At 52.7% G+C, this 18,635-nt stretch overlaps 1 protein-coding gene across 2 annotated transcripts in view; it reads right to left on the reverse strand.

Annotated features, from left to right (window-relative positions):
- Window positions 1–846: 846 nt before the first annotated feature.
- SUFU (SUFU negative regulator of hedgehog signaling) overlaps window positions 847–18,635 on the reverse strand; it is a 106,668-nt gene continuing 88,879 nt past the window's right edge. For both annotated transcript variants that reach the window (XM_075935577.2, XM_075935576.2), the window contains exons 11-12: window positions 12,770–12,838; window positions 847–9,020 (exon numbers count right to left, since the gene is read on the reverse strand). In XM_075935577.2, coding sequence (XP_075791692.1) covers window positions 8,931–9,020; window positions 12,770–12,838 — 159 coding nt within the window. In that variant the 3' untranslated portion in view covers window positions 847–8,930. The remainder of the gene's footprint in view (window positions 9,021–12,769; window positions 12,839–18,635) is intronic.

Below are 18,635 nucleotides of genomic sequence, written 5' to 3' on the forward strand. Positions count from 1 at the left end.
CGTCGCTCCGGGCGAGCAGTGGGGACAGGGCAGGCAGTTTCATTTGCTGGTTTTTCTCCCAGTAGCAGGATGCTGTATTGTTCGTAGGACAAAGGTTATTCCTGTAGCAATGAATGGGTTTCCATGCTCAGATTCAGAATTAACCTCCTGGAACCATTTCTGCTGACAACAGAAAACCTGTTTCCATGTAAATTAGGGGTGTCTGTTACGTGACCCAACAGAATTTCTCAGGAGAGGGAGATTCCGGACTGACGGCTTTCTTCTCCTCTTTCCTCCCTTCCCTTGTAGGCCGTCATTTCCCCTCCCCCAGCTCAAGTATTCCACCCTTCCTCTCTCTGACCTTAAAAGTACTTATTACTGAAGAGTGTAGAAAGATTACTGCAGAATCACTGCAACATTAGCTCAGTAATTTTTCCCCCTTAAGTGTTCTCTGTGCTGTCTTCCCCAAATGTATTGGTTCCCTGATCAGACACCTGCAAAATCCCACTGAAGCCAAAGGACAGACACACCGGGGCAGAATTTGGCTCTGAAGTACACATGATCCCTTCTCCTTTCTAACGTCCCGTCTGCTGTAACAGTTTAGAGCAGTTGCAGCCCCGCCCTCTAAATCAGATCTGAAGTCTAACTAATTCTAAGCCTAACGAAGTGGGTCTGGCCCACGAAAGCTCATCATCTAATAAACCATCTTGTTAGTCTTTAAAGTGCTACATTGTCCTGCATTTTGCTAAGCCTAACGAGAGACTGGGTTTATAAGCAGGGAGCTAACAGCAGCTCTGGTCAGGAACTTGACTCCATCCATCCCATTTTCTTTCTTTTGCAACCACGCCGAGGAAAGGACACAGCCAGTTCTGCAAATATGTTTAATGCACTTAGAATACACGGGAGAAAAAATGTTTAGTGATTCACAAAAATATTACAAAAGTCATGTGCAGGTGGATGGCACCGGCACGCCAATAACAAAGTAAGAATTTACATTAGGAACTAATATAAAATATTTAAAAACCTCTGCTAGTTTAGTTTTCCTTTTTTTTTTTGTAAAAAAAAAAAGTCCCACTACAAACTACTGACACAGTGACGGCAGGAAGCAGGCTCCTTGCAGACCGATTCTGTAGTGTCTTTAGAATTCTAGTAAGAAAATACACACACACACGCACGCGCACACACACAAAAAGAAACAGATGAACTACAAAAATGTTCACCTCAGCTGATGGCTGCAAAAGCAACCCCCAGCGGTCAGGGTTAAGCATGGCTCTGTCCACTTTAGGCAACCCACAGAGAAATCCTCATTTCCTCCTAGCTTACCCAGCTCAACCGCCTTCCAACTGGTAGTGTCGTCAACAACAACAAACGCACTATCTCTTAAAAAAAAAAACTATTGCTAGGTGAGGAAAAGGACACGGTACCAGGCTGGGCTCTGTGGATATAAAAGTTTTGAGAAAACCAGTAAATCCCTTCGGTGTGAATATGGCTAATCATTCCTCTAAACGTCTCCTCCTTTGCTTCTGGCTGCAGTTAAATCCAAGCCTGCTGGGAATTCGGGGAGGGGAGGATGGAGCTGGATTTGAATGTATTTGGGCCAGTTAAGATTCCTGAGTTTGGAGCAGTAGGCTCCTACGCACAGGAACCAGTCTGGTGCCACTGAGCTGTAAATTGTTGCTTCAAGGAAAGGCAAAAGGACAAAAATAAAAGGTGACAATCCTCAGATTCTCCCATCAGTCACTGTGCGAAGGACACAGCCCTTTCAACTCGCTTCCTCTTTCTTCTGTCCCAATGGGCTTCGTATTCTCCCAGGCAGGTGGCATCTTGAATTTCTGTCTGTTGTTACAAAGGTAACTGGCAAAGCCATCTTGGGTGTAATCTGGGCCGACTGTTACCGGGAGACTGTTATACTGCGGACTATCTCCTGGATTCTAACCATTCCACTGTCAAGGAACCACCCACAGCCACATGTTTATGTAGGACCTATTTCCACTGGCTCTGCAACAGCTGAGGGTTTACAAAGCTGTGCTTCTAACACTGTACTTGGGCTCTGGGGGAAGGGAACCAAAACCACTTTGCTTTAATGACCTTCTAGCAGAGAACGGAGCAGAGAGAAGGAAAATCGTCTTTGCAAAATAGAACAGAGACAAAGGACATTTTACTCCCGCGTTTGAGTGTTTAAAAAAAAAGGAGAAAAAATATTTTCAAGTCATTTAAATTTTTTTTTAAAAAGCATTTAACAGTGTCCTTTTACCATTTACCACTCAGTGATTTCTGTAGTTTTGCAACACTGTCATCAAGGACCTAAAATTTCAACTGTGAATAATGAGGCACACAAAATTATTTAACACTGTTACCTCCTCCCCCTATCTCACGGAGGGAAGGAAATAGGCACCTTTATGGCAGACGTGAAATGACATTGCTCAGCTACTCTGCCCCTTTTCGGGATTTTATGGTCTATAAGCAATTTTAGAAGAAATAGAATTGTACTAGAAATGAAGAAGTGGTGAAGTGTATTGCACGACGGGTTAATTGCCTGAGACACACAGGTCGGGATGGGGCTTGGTTTAAAACAAACCGCCAGCCAGGGGTTTATTTTCGGTTTGAAATTTTGGACTCGCACCCAATGAAAGCCTAAAAAAAGGAAAGGATGAACACATCCAATTATACTATGGAAGGGTCAAACAATCAGCTGCGATAGACTTTGCTGGAAATTGCAACCGTTTCAGAAACCTAAATCAGGCTGAAAACGTTAGGACATGGCGGCGCAGAACAAAAACGGTCTATGTGGATGGATTTTGGTCCAAACATGTGTCCCCCACTTCCCTCGCTTTCATCAATCAGGGAAGAGATCGCTGCTGCTTAACAATGAATCTGTTCCAGTAGTTTAATTAACACTAGAAGTAAGGTGCATTTTATATGTCCCAGAGAGGCGACTAGCCATTGCAAAAATCTACCAAGGGAACTAGTGGAGCCTCCATGTAAAGTCTTCCCTCTGAAACATGGCTGGATCCGGCCTGCCAAGCTCTTTCAGCAGCTGCTATTTAAAGGGCTCACGCCTTCCCCGCAGCTGCCAGGCAATGTGTTAGCAGCCGTGAGCTCTTTAAATAGAAGCACTTGCAAGAGCTTGTGGCTCCCTGGCAATCTGCAAGTGGTGGGGCCAGGAGCTGCGAGCCCTCTCAAATGCTTCTTTTGAAAGGGCTCGGGCCTTCCGGGCGGCTGCTAAGGTGCGAGCCCTTTAAATAGCCAGAGCTGAAAGGGCTCGGCATTCCCACCCACACCACTACTGCATTGCCTGGCAGCCCTCTCAACTCCTGCTAGTTAAAAGCCCCGCCCCTTCCGCCCAAGACCCCACCCCTTCCGCCCAAGGCCCCGCCCCGCGAGGACTTTGGCCCCCTTCAAAGATTATTGCCCACCCCTGATCTAAAAGATGCTTTAGAACAACCAAGGTATTGGCCTCAGTGCAGGAGTAGACTGGGTGAAATTTTATGGCCTGGGTTACACAGGAAGTCAAACTGGATGATCTAATGATCCGTACGGGCTGGTTTTAAAAGACCAGTGCTCTATGTCCTGCCCCTTGAAGTGACACTCCTCGCCCCACTGCTAGCTAGCCCTGCTGTTGCCAGGCCACAAAGCGGGGGTATGACGTTGGATGGGAATACGTGAGGCAGGAATAAACAGCAGGTGCAATAAACAGCAGGTGCAAGACGAACTGTTGAGCAACCTAGATCCTTTTCCGGATAGGCCTTTTGGAGCAATGAAAAGGCCAGAACAAAGGAAGAGAAGATACGGCTTCTGCCCCCCACCGGAGAAAAGCGTGAGCTGCAGCATGTTTCTAAATGGAGGGCCTGAAAGAGTTTAGCTAACTTGCTTGATGTGGTAAATGCACAGTGCATGAGTCATGGTGATGAAGTTTATTCAATTAACAAGCCTGCAGAGTCTCACAAGGGAGAGAGAAGCAGCAGCTACGTCTGTAAACCGTTCATGATTACAAGCCTAAGCAGCAGCCACATCCTAACTTCCCCTTCCATTTGCTAACAAGGCAGCCGACTGTGGACGATGCCGGGGAAAACCAATCTGTTTGTTCTCTACATCACAAATGACACTAAACTCTTAATTCCCTTTGGTTTTAGTTAATTTCACTTCCAAGTTTGCTTGCAATCGTACAATTTTCAACACTGGGGTCACAGGCACTGCAGGGCAAGTCTCTATCCAACCATCTATGCATCAATTCATTTACATTCAACTAGTTTAAATTCCATCCTCTAAGTATTTCTACTGGTCTCAAATTTCGTAAACAAATATTTATTTCCTCAAAGACAATCTTGTGACTGGAGGGTCCTTTTAAAAACCATTCAAGAGCTACAGAATATTCAAAACACAGGGCTTCGGCATGCCGTCTCAAATCGTTCTCGGAGAATCTGTGTACAACAAACCAACCCACTTCTGTCCTCAAAGCCATTACACAGAGCAGATATTCTATATCTAATCCACGGAAAATATTACTCTAGGTCACGCCAAAGGGCGCTCTCTGGTCTGCTGAGAGCCTGGTTTCTTTAATACTGTAATTTTTTTGAAACCAAGTACGTGAGGGGAAGAGTGTTTACGCCTCCTGTGATTTCTCTTGTTTTAAGGTTGCTGTTCCCCTGCAAGACTTTCAAGGCATCACAGGTCTGCCGTAAGGAAGTGGTCCTATCTGTCTGCATTGACAGATTTCTCTTTTTGGGTAGGGGGAAGAGAAACCTCTACACACTTATTTTAAAATGTGATTTTCATCTGGATCACTGCTTCCAGCCAACACAAATTGCATGGTTTGTTTTTTTTGTATAATCCCTGCTCAAATTTCCACCAGCCTGAAAAAAAAAAAATCTAAAAGCAGCATGAGCGGAGTTGTCACTCAGCAAGACTGGCCTGGAAAACCACCTTGGAATTAACACTTACGTCTTTGCCCTTTCAAGCCATTTACTAGTTTAAAAAAATAGATATATTCAAAAGTTCTCTCTCTGCACGTCACCTGAACATGTCGCCCTCCTGCCCTGGCCCTTCCACGACTGCCCAAGACAAAAACAACCCGAAAAAGACCAAACCTCAAGATTTAGTTTAGCTGCCAACTGAACAATCTTTGGCACGACGGGGAAGAAATGGTGAATGGTAAGTACTGGTTAACGTGCAACGTCCTTGGTGTAAATAACGAAGAGGGGAGTTCGACATTGGATTTACGAAGTTGCCTTTCACCAGGGACTCCTTTTTGGAGATGCTGGCAATAAACCGGAGATTGCCACTGTCACAGTGATGCATTTTACTGAGTTGGCTAAATTGATTGGGACGACCCCCCTTCCTTCCCTTGAAAGAAACTGGAATCTGGCAACCAGCTCGGCTTTAGGAATAGGGTTTGTCAGGAAAGTGTCTTTGAAAGAAAAGGAACCTGCCTTGCCAGCGGGTCATCACTCAGATACCGATACCGACCTATAAATCCATGACAGATACACACACATGCACGTGAGGGCACGGCTGGGATTCCGAAGCACTCCAGTCATGTCTACATTACAAATGTGTGTCAGCCTAATTTATTTTGGCATACGGCGGCCATAGTTATAAACCACTTATGTGCGCACTTGGCTTTGTGTTGGCAGCGCACCCTCATGGGGAGTGCTCATACAGAGCATATTGTCAGCGTGGGGCATTGTGGGACGGCTCCTGCCAGCCAGTAACAGTCGACATAAGCGAACACTGTGACCATGTAACTACATCAACAGCGGCTCTACCCCGGGGAGGTGGGTTATTAAACCGGCATAAAGATGTAAAATCCTGGTTAATTAGTTAAACCTTAGGTTTAGCCGGTTAACTGGTTAAGCAGGATTCCATGGGGGACTGCTCCAGCTTGACAGCAGCCCCCAACTAGCTCATGAGTGAGGGGTTGGTGGTGGGGGGGGGGTCAGCTGCTTGCAGCCCCCCCAGGTGCAGGGCGGCTGGCCCCCAACCCTCGTGGAACTGGAGCGGCCCCCTGCCCGCGTCGGGGGGCTGTTCCCAAACACTGGTTAACCAGGTAAGCGGTGACCTGTTCACATCCCTGGTACAGAGGCACATCAACAGGAGCCAAATTTAAGTGAAGATGCTTCCGCAGCGAGGTTGACACACAGCAGCTTACGTCGACCTAGCCACGTAGCACAGACCAGGCCTCAGCACAGACCAGGCCTCTCAGCTCTCTCTCAAGCCAACGAGCACCCAACCCACAGAGTCCCACAGGAGCCAATGCACAATGGAAGAACACACATGCCGGAGAGGCCGATTTGGACAAAACCCCTGCAGCAAAGGTATTTGATGGCGCTTGTCTTGTGGAAAGGTTTCCAGGGTCTCAAGCCGAATTAGGGTGGGGGGACAGAACTCAGAGGTCCCTGGTCCCTGCCCCTTTGTGACTTCTGTGGGAACAGCAGCAATTGCTGACACGGACAAATCACCCTAGGAAAGTCCTGTTCTTTCAGCTTCTCTTCACAAGACTTCACAGCTGGAAATAAGGAAGAGGAGCCAGCAGCGCGGCAGGCAGCCAGCTTGCCAGACACCCCAGGCTAGCGCTTGCCACTCGACAACGGTTCACAGGCCTGGCCTGAAATCTGTGGATTTAGGGCAAAGTTCTCACTGCCCACTTCCCCCTTTTGCGAATGGGCGCGTCATTGGCCGCTCCTGCTTGATTTCTTCCCAGTGAGGTGGGAAGGGGAGCCAAGTTTGGTCTGGGTGGGGAGATCTGCATGCCAATTTTCAGTCCCTCTCTAGTCCACTGGCCCGTGGAGATGCATCTACAACTCCCACCAACCTGCACAGGACAGACCAAACCGGTGTACACATTAACTAATGGGACGCTGACAGCCAGCCAAAGGTTCCTTTGGATAAATGCAGTCTGCCACGTACAACAGTCACGCCAGCTGGCACAGAGGTTTGAAATCCTGCTCTTTAAAAGTGTGATTTCAAGGTGATCCTTAGAGTTCAGACAAAATTACTGACTCATTTCCATCTAAATTGCTTTCAGAGCTTTGTAAAAATGTAAGCAGCGCAGGACCTGGACTTCGTTTGCCTTAAATAATAACAAACATAACTGCACTTGTCCCTCCCTCCGAGAATCATGGTGCACTTCAGAGATGCTAATGGACTAGACATCCCCACCTCCCTGAAATACTGTTCACATTGCAGGGGAGGAAGAGAAGTGATTTGCCTACAGCCTGTCACACGGGAAATCTTGGCTCCCAGATACATGCCTCAACCTTAGGACGACACAGCCATCATCTACCAGCTGCAGAATGTGTGTGAAACAGGTTGACAAACCCCCCCGGTTGCTGGGAGGAAATTAAGGCCACCACCACCACCATTGTGAGGCTGGGACCCATTGTAGCCATCGCCGTCTGAGCAAAGGCAGTCAGTCGTTAAAAGCTGTTGCCACGGCCGCGTTAAGACCTGTGACAACTATTGTCTACCACCGTAAACGAAGGAACGGCCACATTAGCTTGTGAGCGGAAAGGCTGGGGGAGAAATCTGCAGCCACGTAATTAGAGACCCAAGGGAATACGGCCTTAGAAAGCACAGGCGAGTCGGCTTTAGAGAACAATCCAGAATAGGCCGGGGAAGGACTGACGCGTGGGAGAGCCTGCAGCCCATCTGCAAGGCCCCTGCAACGGGCCTGCTTGTTAGAGCCAGGCTGCCACCCGCAGAAACAAAAGCTCTCCCCACACACGCTGCATCTGGGCCTACGGGAGGCCACTGGGATGGAGAGGGAGCTGCACGTTGGAAGCAGAGCGGGAAGCTTATGCTACCATGCAGCTGGGGGGGACCCTGTCAATCTGCTCGTCCCCCCCCCCCCCCATCGTTAAAGCAAGATTAGAGGCCTCGGCACATGAAGGAACGGCAGCGGGTCGTCCAACGCAGTCTGGCAAGCTGGAATCGTGCCAAGCACAACGGTGGGGTGAGCAGGTCCCCGGCAGGGTGTGTTCGCAGGGCTTTCCTCTAGGACTCTGCTGGCGGCTCCGCTCTGGTGACGGAGGGTGGACAGAGTCTCCATTTTAAGCCATTCAGGGCAGCCCCTGGTTCCTGGAGAGCGGCCCCTCTGAGCACACAGAGCCTTTCCCACTGCCGGGGCCCGAAGGGATTCTGCACAATGGCAGGGGAAAAGGCCGTGACAGCGTCCCTTTAGAGAGCAGCATTCTGTAATCAGGAGGTCTCCTCCCCCGCCCGTAGCCTCTCTTCCTCCCGCCTGAGCAAAAGCAAAGGTCACAACCTCCTCCGGGGCTCATGCATTCAGACGCCAGGCCAGAGGGTGCGAGAAGCAAGTTGCCTGTTTGCAGTGATACCAGAGCTCACCACATGGAGCTCAACACTCGGCCCTTTCTGAACCCTTGTAGGGGGCGTTTGGGTAGTTTTCTACTAAACGGGACAGTTCACTTTACACCCGAGCGTCTGGCCTCCACGAGCACCATTCCGTGTGTGAAAAGAGAAACCAGCGCGTGGAGGAAGAGTTCTGCAGCTGGGAGAAATGCGGCTAACGAGGAGGATTCCAGAGTCACGTATGGGACAGTCCATCCCTTGATTCTGCGCTTGTACCTGCAGGCGTGGACGTGTAACTGTAGGCGTACAAAGTACAGACCCCCTAGGCTACAACTGCAGGGACCTTTGTAGCCAGCTAGACTAGGCCACAGATTCTTACCGCTACTTTTCATAGTTAAATATTTCTCACTCGCACTCAAACATTCGCAGGCTGTTCCTGGCACGAGGGAAGAACGGTTCTCAGCATTGTTCAGTTCTGCCAGGGTTGGGGGGAGGGGGGGACTCCTCTTCTGGTTGTAGTGGTTGTGCAGCAATCCCCTTTATTTGAAGGTATCGTTCTTATTGCATTCGTTATCCTGTGAGTCCCGGGGCAACGTGGAGTAACTTAGCTCTCCCAGATGTCGGAAGGGTGTCAGTCAGCTCTAAGGCAGGGGGTTGTCGAATACAGCGTCTGGTAAGATGGAGACTTTCAGTTTCTTTTCAGGCCAGCTGTACTCTTTGGGAAGTTTAAACTAGGAGGCAATCAAGGGAGACAGTTAACATATTTCCCTGCAGCCTAACCCATATGAGACCAAAGCTATTCTCACAGCAGGCAGCCCTCCCTTTAAGAGCAAAAGGTTTTTTTTTTTAATTTCAAAGCAAAGGGCCACTCAGAAAACATTCCCCCGCCCCCATCAGTAGATTTTGGACCGCAGTGGACATTAGCTAATGTGGTTTGTGTCTCTGCTGCCAAAGTAAAGCTATGGGATCACAGCCCGAGTGTTGTTCATTTCATTAGGCGGATCCTGCCAGGGTTACGTTCCCACCACCATCTCCCCTGCCCTCTCAGCTCCGTGCAAGTCTGCAGCTTGCAAGTCTCTCTCTTTCCACGTCACCGTGTTTCCTCCAACCACCCCCAGCAGCCCCCTCGTTTCTTTTCAAGCAAGAATCAGACCATGGCTTTAAGGTTCTTCCGGCCACGTGACGCACGTGAGGCTGTCAGGCCCCGTATGTAGCAGGCAGAAAATGGGTGCACATGGCCAGCTGCTAAGTCATGGAGGAGGAGAGGCAGTGTCCCTGAAGGCCACCCTTAGGCCACTGTATTTACAGCAAAAAAAGCTCCGCCCCAATTCCCTTGACTTGGCAGTGCTTGTGCCAAGCTCACATCCACACATGTTCCCAGCTCCAGTCCTGTGGCAACTTCCAACACTGGATATTCCCGTGAGCTCGAATCTCGATTCGTTCACCACCGCTTCCAACGGCGGCTTCTCGCCGGAGGGAATCTGTGAATATTACAGCCGCTCTGGTTCAGCTAGGCCTCGCTCCATCCCTCCTGCAGAGCCTCCTACCCCCAAGCCTGGCTCCCACAACCAGTGCTGGGCACCCCCGGACACGTCAGGAGTTCTCACAGTGCACTGCTCAGGCCACGGCTGAGACACTCACGTGCCAGAACAACTCTGTCAAAGCCAGCTCTGCAGGGGGATGCACCAGGCACTGCCAGGAGAAACAAGGGGACTGGCCCACATGGGAAGTCAGTGTCCCTGCAAGAGTTAGCTGGGGCAGAAAGCAAATGGGAGGGCGTCAGCACTAGGGATAAGCCCAGGTAGAGCACCGGAAAAGCCATGCTCTGGGGCAGTGGGCATTAGGGGCTATCATGGAGTTAGGGGAGAAGCTTCTCAGAGTGGAGAAAGATCCCAGACCTGTTTCATATCTGCTTCCCATTGCTGATTGGGCGGAGGCCAGGCAGAGTGGAAAAGGACGGCCAGGAACAGAAAGTGGGGGCAAAAATTCCTGGCTGCACACAATGGCACCCAATGTATTTAAAGCAGCCTCGTGTGTGTTAGGGCTTGTCTAGATGACACATTTGCCCATGAACATGCAATGACCTGGGTCTTGGAAGCTGTTTCAGGGAACAGGACTGCCCCAGTCACTCGCAGCCAGTGCAGCCAAAGCCCGGGAAACATCCGGACAACAAATCACTAGCCTAGCTCTAGCTGTGAGAAGGATTTTACCGGATCTGTGACCAGGGGCATCTCCCTGGGACCTCTCTCGACTGGGAAGGGTAGTGAGATGCTCCATTCTGAACTGGGGCCAGGGGTTCCCTTCCAGTGAAAGATCTAGGGCCAAATTCAGCGCAGTCACACGTGCCCACGTAAGCTGCGGCTCTGTCCACACTGCAGCCAGGGGTGAGTCGCTGTGCTCTAGTTAGCTCACTGACACTAGAAGCAAGAAGGCCGCGGAGTGGGCTCAGCCGCACGAACAATTGCTGTTCAGCTCCTCAGCATGTAGACCTACCTATGTTGGGTACAAGCCTCTTGGAGGGGAACATAAGCAGCACAGGTCCCCTACATTAACCTGTCACCATTCCAAGAATGGAATTTTTGTGGCTACACCTGCCCCCCTCCCAGCTTCTAGGCTGACATTGTTCTACTCCTCTAGCGAATAAAAGCTGGGCAGGTTCCATTGCTTTGCCAATTGGTTTATGAGCTGTGTATGACCCGCACCCTTCTTCCTGATTCAGCCTACGGGTCCTCTCCATCACTAGCACCCCTGCACAGAACCACCGACCAGTCTCCCATGGCTGAAGAGACACAATATAGGCGTAGCATGAGTTTGAGGGGCTCAGCCAGATGCGTGTGGTGGTGCTCCAGGTATTCATTTCACCTGCTACTGCCGGCTCATTACACCACGAAGGAGGGTTCTCCTCCTAGAACCTGACACTAGGTTTTTCATTCGACATTGTTGGGTGTCGGAAACAACCCAAAGACGCCCGCCGAGGGGGAGGGACTGGGGGAAGGAAGAGGACAACTGCCCCAGGATCCTAAAGGGCTCGGGGTTTCCAACTGTTGCACACCTGGAGCTCCGATCCCTTTAGAACGGTCACGGAGACACACTCCGGAGCCCTGCGTTTGGGCGGTGGGGCTGACTCACCCAGCCCTGCCTCTTCTGTGAATGCAAAGCCACCCCCCCACTGCCTGGCAACGAAATCTCTGGGCAACGTCAACCCCAAACTCTTTGCTCACTAGGGGCCTGTAACTTACCAAGTCCTGCAGGCTTTTGGGAGACCAAAGATCATAACTATCTAATGGGTCATCTCCCACCTGCTCTTCGTTCAACCTGGGAAGGATCCGCAATGGTCGTGTCGGAGAAGACTATGGCAAGGTGGTTTTTGGAAACGAGTCACGTCACAGCAGCGCGGGAGCCACTGCCTCACCCTTCGTCTGGCGCTACAGAATCACCCCACGTACAGCACCCAGCTAAGCTACGGGCCAGGAGCCCCAGCAAAAGGGGCTCCAATAGGGTCACTTCTGTGCTAGCATGTCACTGGCTCAAAGGATCTTTGGACTGGATTTAAAGAGTTAAAAGCTGGCCCGATCGCGCCTTGCTGACAAGGGGGTGGCTGTGCTCCTTCCCAGAGCACTTCTAACCCTGGCCTCCGGCAGCTCAGCCTCCAACCACCCGGGCATGGAGATTTTTCTGGGAGGCGAAGGAGGGTGGGGCAAGGGGCGGGCGGGCTGCTCTAGAAGCCAAGGAAAGTTTCTTTAGAGTCTGCAGGGAGCTGTAAAAAATGGGATTAAAAATATGAGATGTCATTGCTGCCACTGCCCTTTGAAGTCAGGCAGGATATTTATAGGGAGCGAAGGGGAGAGCCGCGTTCAATGCTTCTGGGGAGGGGCGTCAGTCCGGCACCGTGCTGCAAAGCTTCGGGGAGCGTCTTTTGCGGCTGCGGCTCCAGGCTGCCCAGGGGGGTCTGGGTGTGCCTGGGAGGGAAGGGAACTGACTAGGGACAAGCAGCGGGTATTAAATAGCCTCCCTGACCCCCTCGGCCACCCCGAAGAGGTTCGAATGTGCAACGATAAGTGGCGACGGATAGCCTGTCTGTCCCCCGCTGCTGGGGGGGGCACCAGGGCTGCAAGAGAACGGGCACAAGCTGCTCCCCAATGCACTGGCAACGGCTGCCAACCTGCTGCTCTCTGCTGGGGACGGGCTGGCGGGACCCCCACCAGCGCAGGCTCCGTGGGGAAGCGAGCTAAATCAGTGCAGTCTGGAGCCTCCTCGCTAACCCCCCCACCCCCGTGGCGGTGCTGGAAGAGCTGCAGGTCCCCAGTGGCTTCCACGGTCCCTTCTCTTCCAGGGGCCGGGTTCACGCCAGCGCGTTCCAAGGGTGGGGCGAGCCCCGAAGCTGCGGGAAGAGCTGCGAGGCGCCTAACTCAGAAACTAGCACCACATGCTAACCGTGCCGCTTTTCCCTTGGCCAGATACAGGGGCAGTGCAGCCTTACCTCCTCTGGAGCAGTCAGATCTTCCAAGTCTTCCAGCATTCTTTCTACGAACTCTTCCGTCAACAGGATCTGCAAGGGGGAGGCATTCGTTTACTCTGGTACCCTGCGAGCTTTAGGGGACTCCCAGCGACAGACTGCTTTCTTCTGCACAGAGGGGAGATGCTACGGACTTTTCGTGGGCGACACAAAGGTTTGAGGCCTCTAGCTCCTAGCTTTACCCCCCCCCCCCCCCCCAAGGCCAAGATTACAAGGCGATTTTTTGCTACCATCAATTATCTTCCTACTCTAAAATTAGAGGGCCAGCTGCAGAAAGGAAGGGAGGGAGGGAGGCAGCGGAGGTGCAAAGGGTCAAGAGAACAATTGCCAAGGCAGGCAGTGGGAAACAGACCCTTTCATCGGGCCCTCTGAAGTCACTAGTGTAGCTGGGCTACGGCTGGTGCAGGGGGACGGGGCGACAGCTTGGAACCTGCTCAGCATGTGCCTTTTGGGCACCTTGAGGACTCGGATCTGGAGACCTGGCTTGTTAAATGGCGTCGCACTGTGAGGAAGCACAGATTCAGCAGGAGAGGCGTTCAGAGAAGGAAGGATCTCGGAGACACAGCATAACTCTCCGACTCAGCTCTGAAACCCAGTCACTGGGCCTTCCCAACTCCGCAACTTCACCTCACTGCACAGACAGGGAGCCCCTGGGACAAGAACTTCTGATTACAGCCCGCCCCCCACCCAGGAGGCCAGATCCCCGTGGATGCAAGTCAACAGAGGCCCCCTGAAGTCAGATACACCCACCGACAGGATCCGCCCTCACCCTTTTAACAATAAACGCGCGGTGTCAGCATGTGCAAGCACACCGCTTCGCTTCAGCATAGCGCAAGCCCTGGTGGAGGGGGGTAGCCCCACAGACCCACGCAGGAGCAGCAAGTAGGAAATCGCCCCTGCCCTGGGGTACAGGAGGGGGCGCTGGGCGAGGTGGCGGTGTGTCTGGGTACCCGGAGGCTAGTTACTTAGCACATTTCCGCCTAGCACTCTGGTCTGTTTCCCCTCGTGTTCCTTTTTCCACGCCAGCCTGCCCCGGCACCTCTCCAGCCAGCAGCGACTGGCATTCCCATGCCGCTTCCCTGCCTGCACCGCCGTCTCCCTCCTCTGCCCTCATCCTTGCAAAGCCACTCCCGCCCCTAGCGCTGCGTCTCCTCTCCAAGAGCCCGGCTCTCCCCAGCTCCCAGTGCTGAAAGGGGCCAGGCGCCGTTCCACCCAAGCTGCAGCTCATCAGTGCTGCTTGTTGACAGCCTCCCGGGGCGGGAGGCACATACGAGCAGGGATGCTGCAGACCCCTAGCCAGTTCTGATGTATATACTGGGAACCCAAGGCCCCAGTCTGGGTATCCCTCCATCTGCAAGATGGGTGGAAAAGGCACTGGCTAGCCAAGCTACCACATGCTAGTCATGCATGACACCACCTGCTTTGGACCCCGCCTGAAGAGTTAGACACTGCCTCTGCCCCACGGCGCGCTCAGTCTACACCAGAGCTCAGACGTGGCGCGAGGCAACTCCTGGAGTCGGATGGGAATGGTTAACTGGGAAGCGTCTCCCTTAATGGGTGAGGCTTGCCGGTTATGGTTAACCAGTGGGGGCTGGAGCAGCTCCCCACCTACTGCGGGCAGCCTCATGGTGGGCCTGCCAAGAACAGGGGCCGCTCCAGCCCAGTGGTGGCGGGGGAACCTCGGCAGCTGGGCTGATGTGGCCCCCTGTCCACTCCCCCTTTTAATCGATTAACCAGTTACGCAATCAAACAGGATTTCACATTCCTCTCCTGATGCCCAGCAGACTGCGGCAGTGTGGGGAGCCTGGAGTTTCAGCTCCATCAGACCACAGGCACGCATGCTCCAGGAGGCTTTCTGGCTACAATCAGAGGACTGTGCATCTACGACTGGGTATGCTGGGCCTTCCGCCTGCTGCCTCCGGCTGGCACACTACACCCAAACGTGCACGAGCGCGACTGATTTATACGGAGGTGGGCAAGGTCCTTGAGGGGAGATGGCAGCCCCGGTGCACGTTGAACTGGAAATACCGGTTTGTCCAGGGAAGGGCTGAAGACCCTAAAGAGTTCCCCTCTCCCAACCAAAGGCAGCCCTGCTCAGAAACCCGGCAGCCACCTGCGTGGCTAGCTCTCGTATTCATGCAGCGGGTAAGGCTTCTGTTCAGGGGCAGCCTGGCAGGGAGTGACAGAGCAGCAGCAATGGGGTGACATTTTTCCTCCCTTTGCTCTACCCTTCCCTTTCACAGTGGAGGACAGAGAAGGATACAGCAAATGTAGCAAAATACCCAGCAGGAAACAAGAGGAAGGAACCAGCAGCCAAAGCAACCAGAGGGATGGGTAAGGAGGAAATGCATGCTCAGCAGTGACAGATGAGCAGGAGAGGGCTGGAGGGGGTGGGGATGCAAGAATGATAAAAATCAGATGTGGCATCAGGAATAACATCCACGGGTCATAGGGAAGGAGCCCAAGGGACATTCTGGGGTGTCAGAGGAGAGAGAGGAAGGAGAAATACAGGCCCAAATGAATCAAGCGGAGAACGGGGGGGGTGGAGGAATGATTCAGTGGCGGTGAGCCGGGAAGGAGGTGCACAGTCTAAGGAGAGGCCCATAGGCAGAAGGTGCAGCCCTCGGGTGAACAGCCCCCCTTTGGGTCCTGCAGCTTTACCCCGAGAGGGAGACCTCACACGCACAGCCAGCATATTACAGAGCCATCGTGACTTTCATCCTTACAGAATTTAGCATTTCTAACATGGCTGGGCACACGCGGGTTTCTGGAGGGGCAGCCAAACCTTGGACCTTCGGCATACCTAGACCGTGGCATACCTAGACCAGCACCTACAAACGTGTTCGCTAACAGACGTTAACCAGCCAGCAGGTAACTCCAGCTGAAGCAAGAGCACAAAGCCTCTTCACCAGCACAATTCTGGTCCTGGTGCGGGTGGCGGGAGGCCTCCTTTCCCACGGAAGGATCGCTGGCAGCACAGAGCAGCCAAATGTATAGTGTGCCCTGGTGCCTTGGGACGTGTGTGAGGCTTTTTTATTGTATTTTTGTATTAAAGAAAAGATGCTAGGCCAGGCAGGTGGGGAAAATCCTCACCCCCATGCTCTCTGGAGAGTGCTGGGGGTAGGCAGCCATCTCTAATTGCTGAGATGATTTCAAGGCTAGTGCCGCAGCTATATTGGACAAGCTGAAACCAGGTTCCTCCTAGAAGAATTAGCCCAGCCCAAAGGTAAGATGGGTATTAAAGCAGGAGCACACAGCCCGCTCAGATCTTCATCCCGAAGAGAGCTCCGTTTATTATGATACTTACTAAGAGCCTGAAAATAAAAACATCAGCACCAAGTGCCCTCTGACACACCGAGCTCCCCTGGTTTTCAGTCCGCTAGCGTGCCCGTGCCTGCCGAGCACACCGCCACATTAACACACAGGCATTAGATGCGCATGGTATTAAAGGTGACATTCCAGCAAATCAACAGGACAGGCCGTTGTAGCTCTAGGCATCTAGTTTAATTTCCTCTGGGAGGTAAATCTTAGAAGCTCACACGGAACAAACAGGCCCTGTTCTTTGTGTATCGGAGAGCTGAACCCAGAGTCTCCCTTTGAGATGGGCTGCAGATCTTATCCACAGGATACTGCAGGGAGATCATAAATGATGGGGCAGCTCATTAGCTCTGTGAAGAGCAACAACAGACTCTCTGTTGCAATGCCGCTATGGGAAAGGCAGTGCAATCGGGGAGGGGGGAGGGATTCAATGGTTTTCTGCACAAAGCTGGGTGTGCCCTTTCCTCTTGTGAAACCTTTTGGCCACGACTGGGGAAGCAAACCAGCTGGGGAGGGTACCTGTTCGTGTTCCCTCCAGAGAAGCCCCCCCGTTTTCAGAGTTCAGCACCTGGGCGCAGATATTCCACCCTCCAGACCTGCTGCAACCAGTTTCACACACTGGAGCATCGTTCAGCCTTTGTACTGGCGGTTTGCAATATTCATAAGCAACCGCTCAGGAGTCCAGCTGGGGCTTCCAGAACATTTCCTTCAACTCTGCACAGCCCACACCACACCACACCGGGGGCTTTCCAGGTCAGATCCTGCCTGCCCACAACTTGCAGCTGAGAGACTCCGGCTCCATTTCACACAGTCCGGTGGCTCTGCAGATCCCTTGCTAAATTGTCCCACATCTCACTTGCAAAGGCACCAGAGAGCAAGTCCACAATTCTATCACTGCACTTAGGGGGGTTCAAGTGAAACCGAAGGTCCAAGGTTTGGCCGCCCCTCCAGAAACCCGCGTGTGCCCAGCCATGTTAGAAATGCTAAATTCTGCAAGGATGAAAGTCACGATGGCTCTGTAATATGCTGGCTGTGCGTGTGAGGTCTCCCTCTCGGGGTGAAGCTGCAGCACCAAGAGTCTGCTCCTGACTAAACCAGCGGTTCTCCAATTTTCTGGCCCACAGCCCCCCCGCACAAGGCAAACCTTTCCACAGAGCCCCAGCCAAGCACCTATATTGGCAAAGTAGTTGCAGGAGGGGCCGGGGGTACTGCAGGGTTTGGGCAGGAAGTAGGGTGCAGGCAGGCCTGCCGACGGGAGGACAGGGTGACAAAGGGGGGCAACTGTTCCAGGGCCTGGCGCTCCTTCCAACTGCAGCATTCAGACACCTTACAATTCTGATGGAAGTGCTGGAGGGCTCTAGAGGTTCGCTACCAGGAGGGTCACTGTACTGAGGAGCTGGCCGGACTCCAGCAGGGCTTCCTCTAATTTTGCCCACCCCGAGCAGACTGAATTCTCTGCTGTGCACCACGGTGGAGGTGTCGTGAGGCACAGCGGTGAGGCCATATTGGCACACAACAAAGTTCATGGGGAGGGGTGGGGCCACTGGGTTCTGAGTGTGGCAGGAGGCTCAGGGCTGAGGGTTGAGGAGCAAGGATTCTGACGGGGGGGTGCAGGCTTTGGGGACAGGCTCTGGGCTGGGGTGCAGGAGGGTGCGCAGGGATTGGGGGGCTCAAACCCCAGGCTTTATTTGGATGGTGCCTGCCCTGCTCTCCAGCAGCGAAGAGGAGAACCTGGCCTGGAGGTCGCCATCATGTCTCCTGTGAATCGCACCTTCTCTTGCCACGTAGGCTGGAGCCAAAGGGCTTGTCTTTAGGACCTCACATCTTCACGCAACCCCTCAGCTGCTGCTCACGCGAAAAAGACCCCTCCTTCCTCTCACTGAGTCAAGAGTCTCAGGCACCCCACCAGCTGTTCCCAATGGTGTGTGCCCTTCAGTGCTCCTTGCTGGGCCCTGCCTATCTGCAGCTTGATCTCCTTACCTCTGCTGGCACTCAACGGGACTGGGCAGTGACCAGCAGCAAGGGGAGCAGGTCACATCAGAAGAGCAGAGAAGTTCCCCAGTGCAGGAGGCAAGATGGGGACCCTACCTCCCAGTAGCCCCATGAAACTCCAGTAAATCTTCAGGTCCCAGTAACAGACGACTGGGCGTTAGCTAAGGGTGAGTATTAGTTCTATGTCTGAAGGAAGGCTAATTATTGCCGTTCTCCACCTGCCACAGGCTACCTGGCTGCTCTACACATGAATACACGTCAGGACGGGGTGTCAACTCAAGCAAATGCTGTTCTGTTTGGAGTTACCACAGGCACAAGCTCGTGCGTGTCATATGTGGGTCAGCACAAGCACCTCCCAGTGAATGACCCACCCTTTAAACCGACCGTTGGCTGTTAATCATTGCAGGAGTGCTGGGCTACCCATGCTCCAAACTCAAAGCCAGCAACTTCAGAGAGCGCACTGTGTACGGGTTCTACCAAGAGCCAGTTCCTTTAGGAGTTGAACTTTTGCACGTCTCGT

The sequence above is a fragment of the Pelodiscus sinensis genome, chromosome 8, assembly GCF_052426305.1.
Source record: "Pelodiscus sinensis isolate ZL-2025 chromosome 8, ASM5242630v1, whole genome shotgun sequence".
NCBI lineage: Eukaryota > Metazoa > Chordata > Testudines > Trionychidae > Pelodiscus > Pelodiscus sinensis.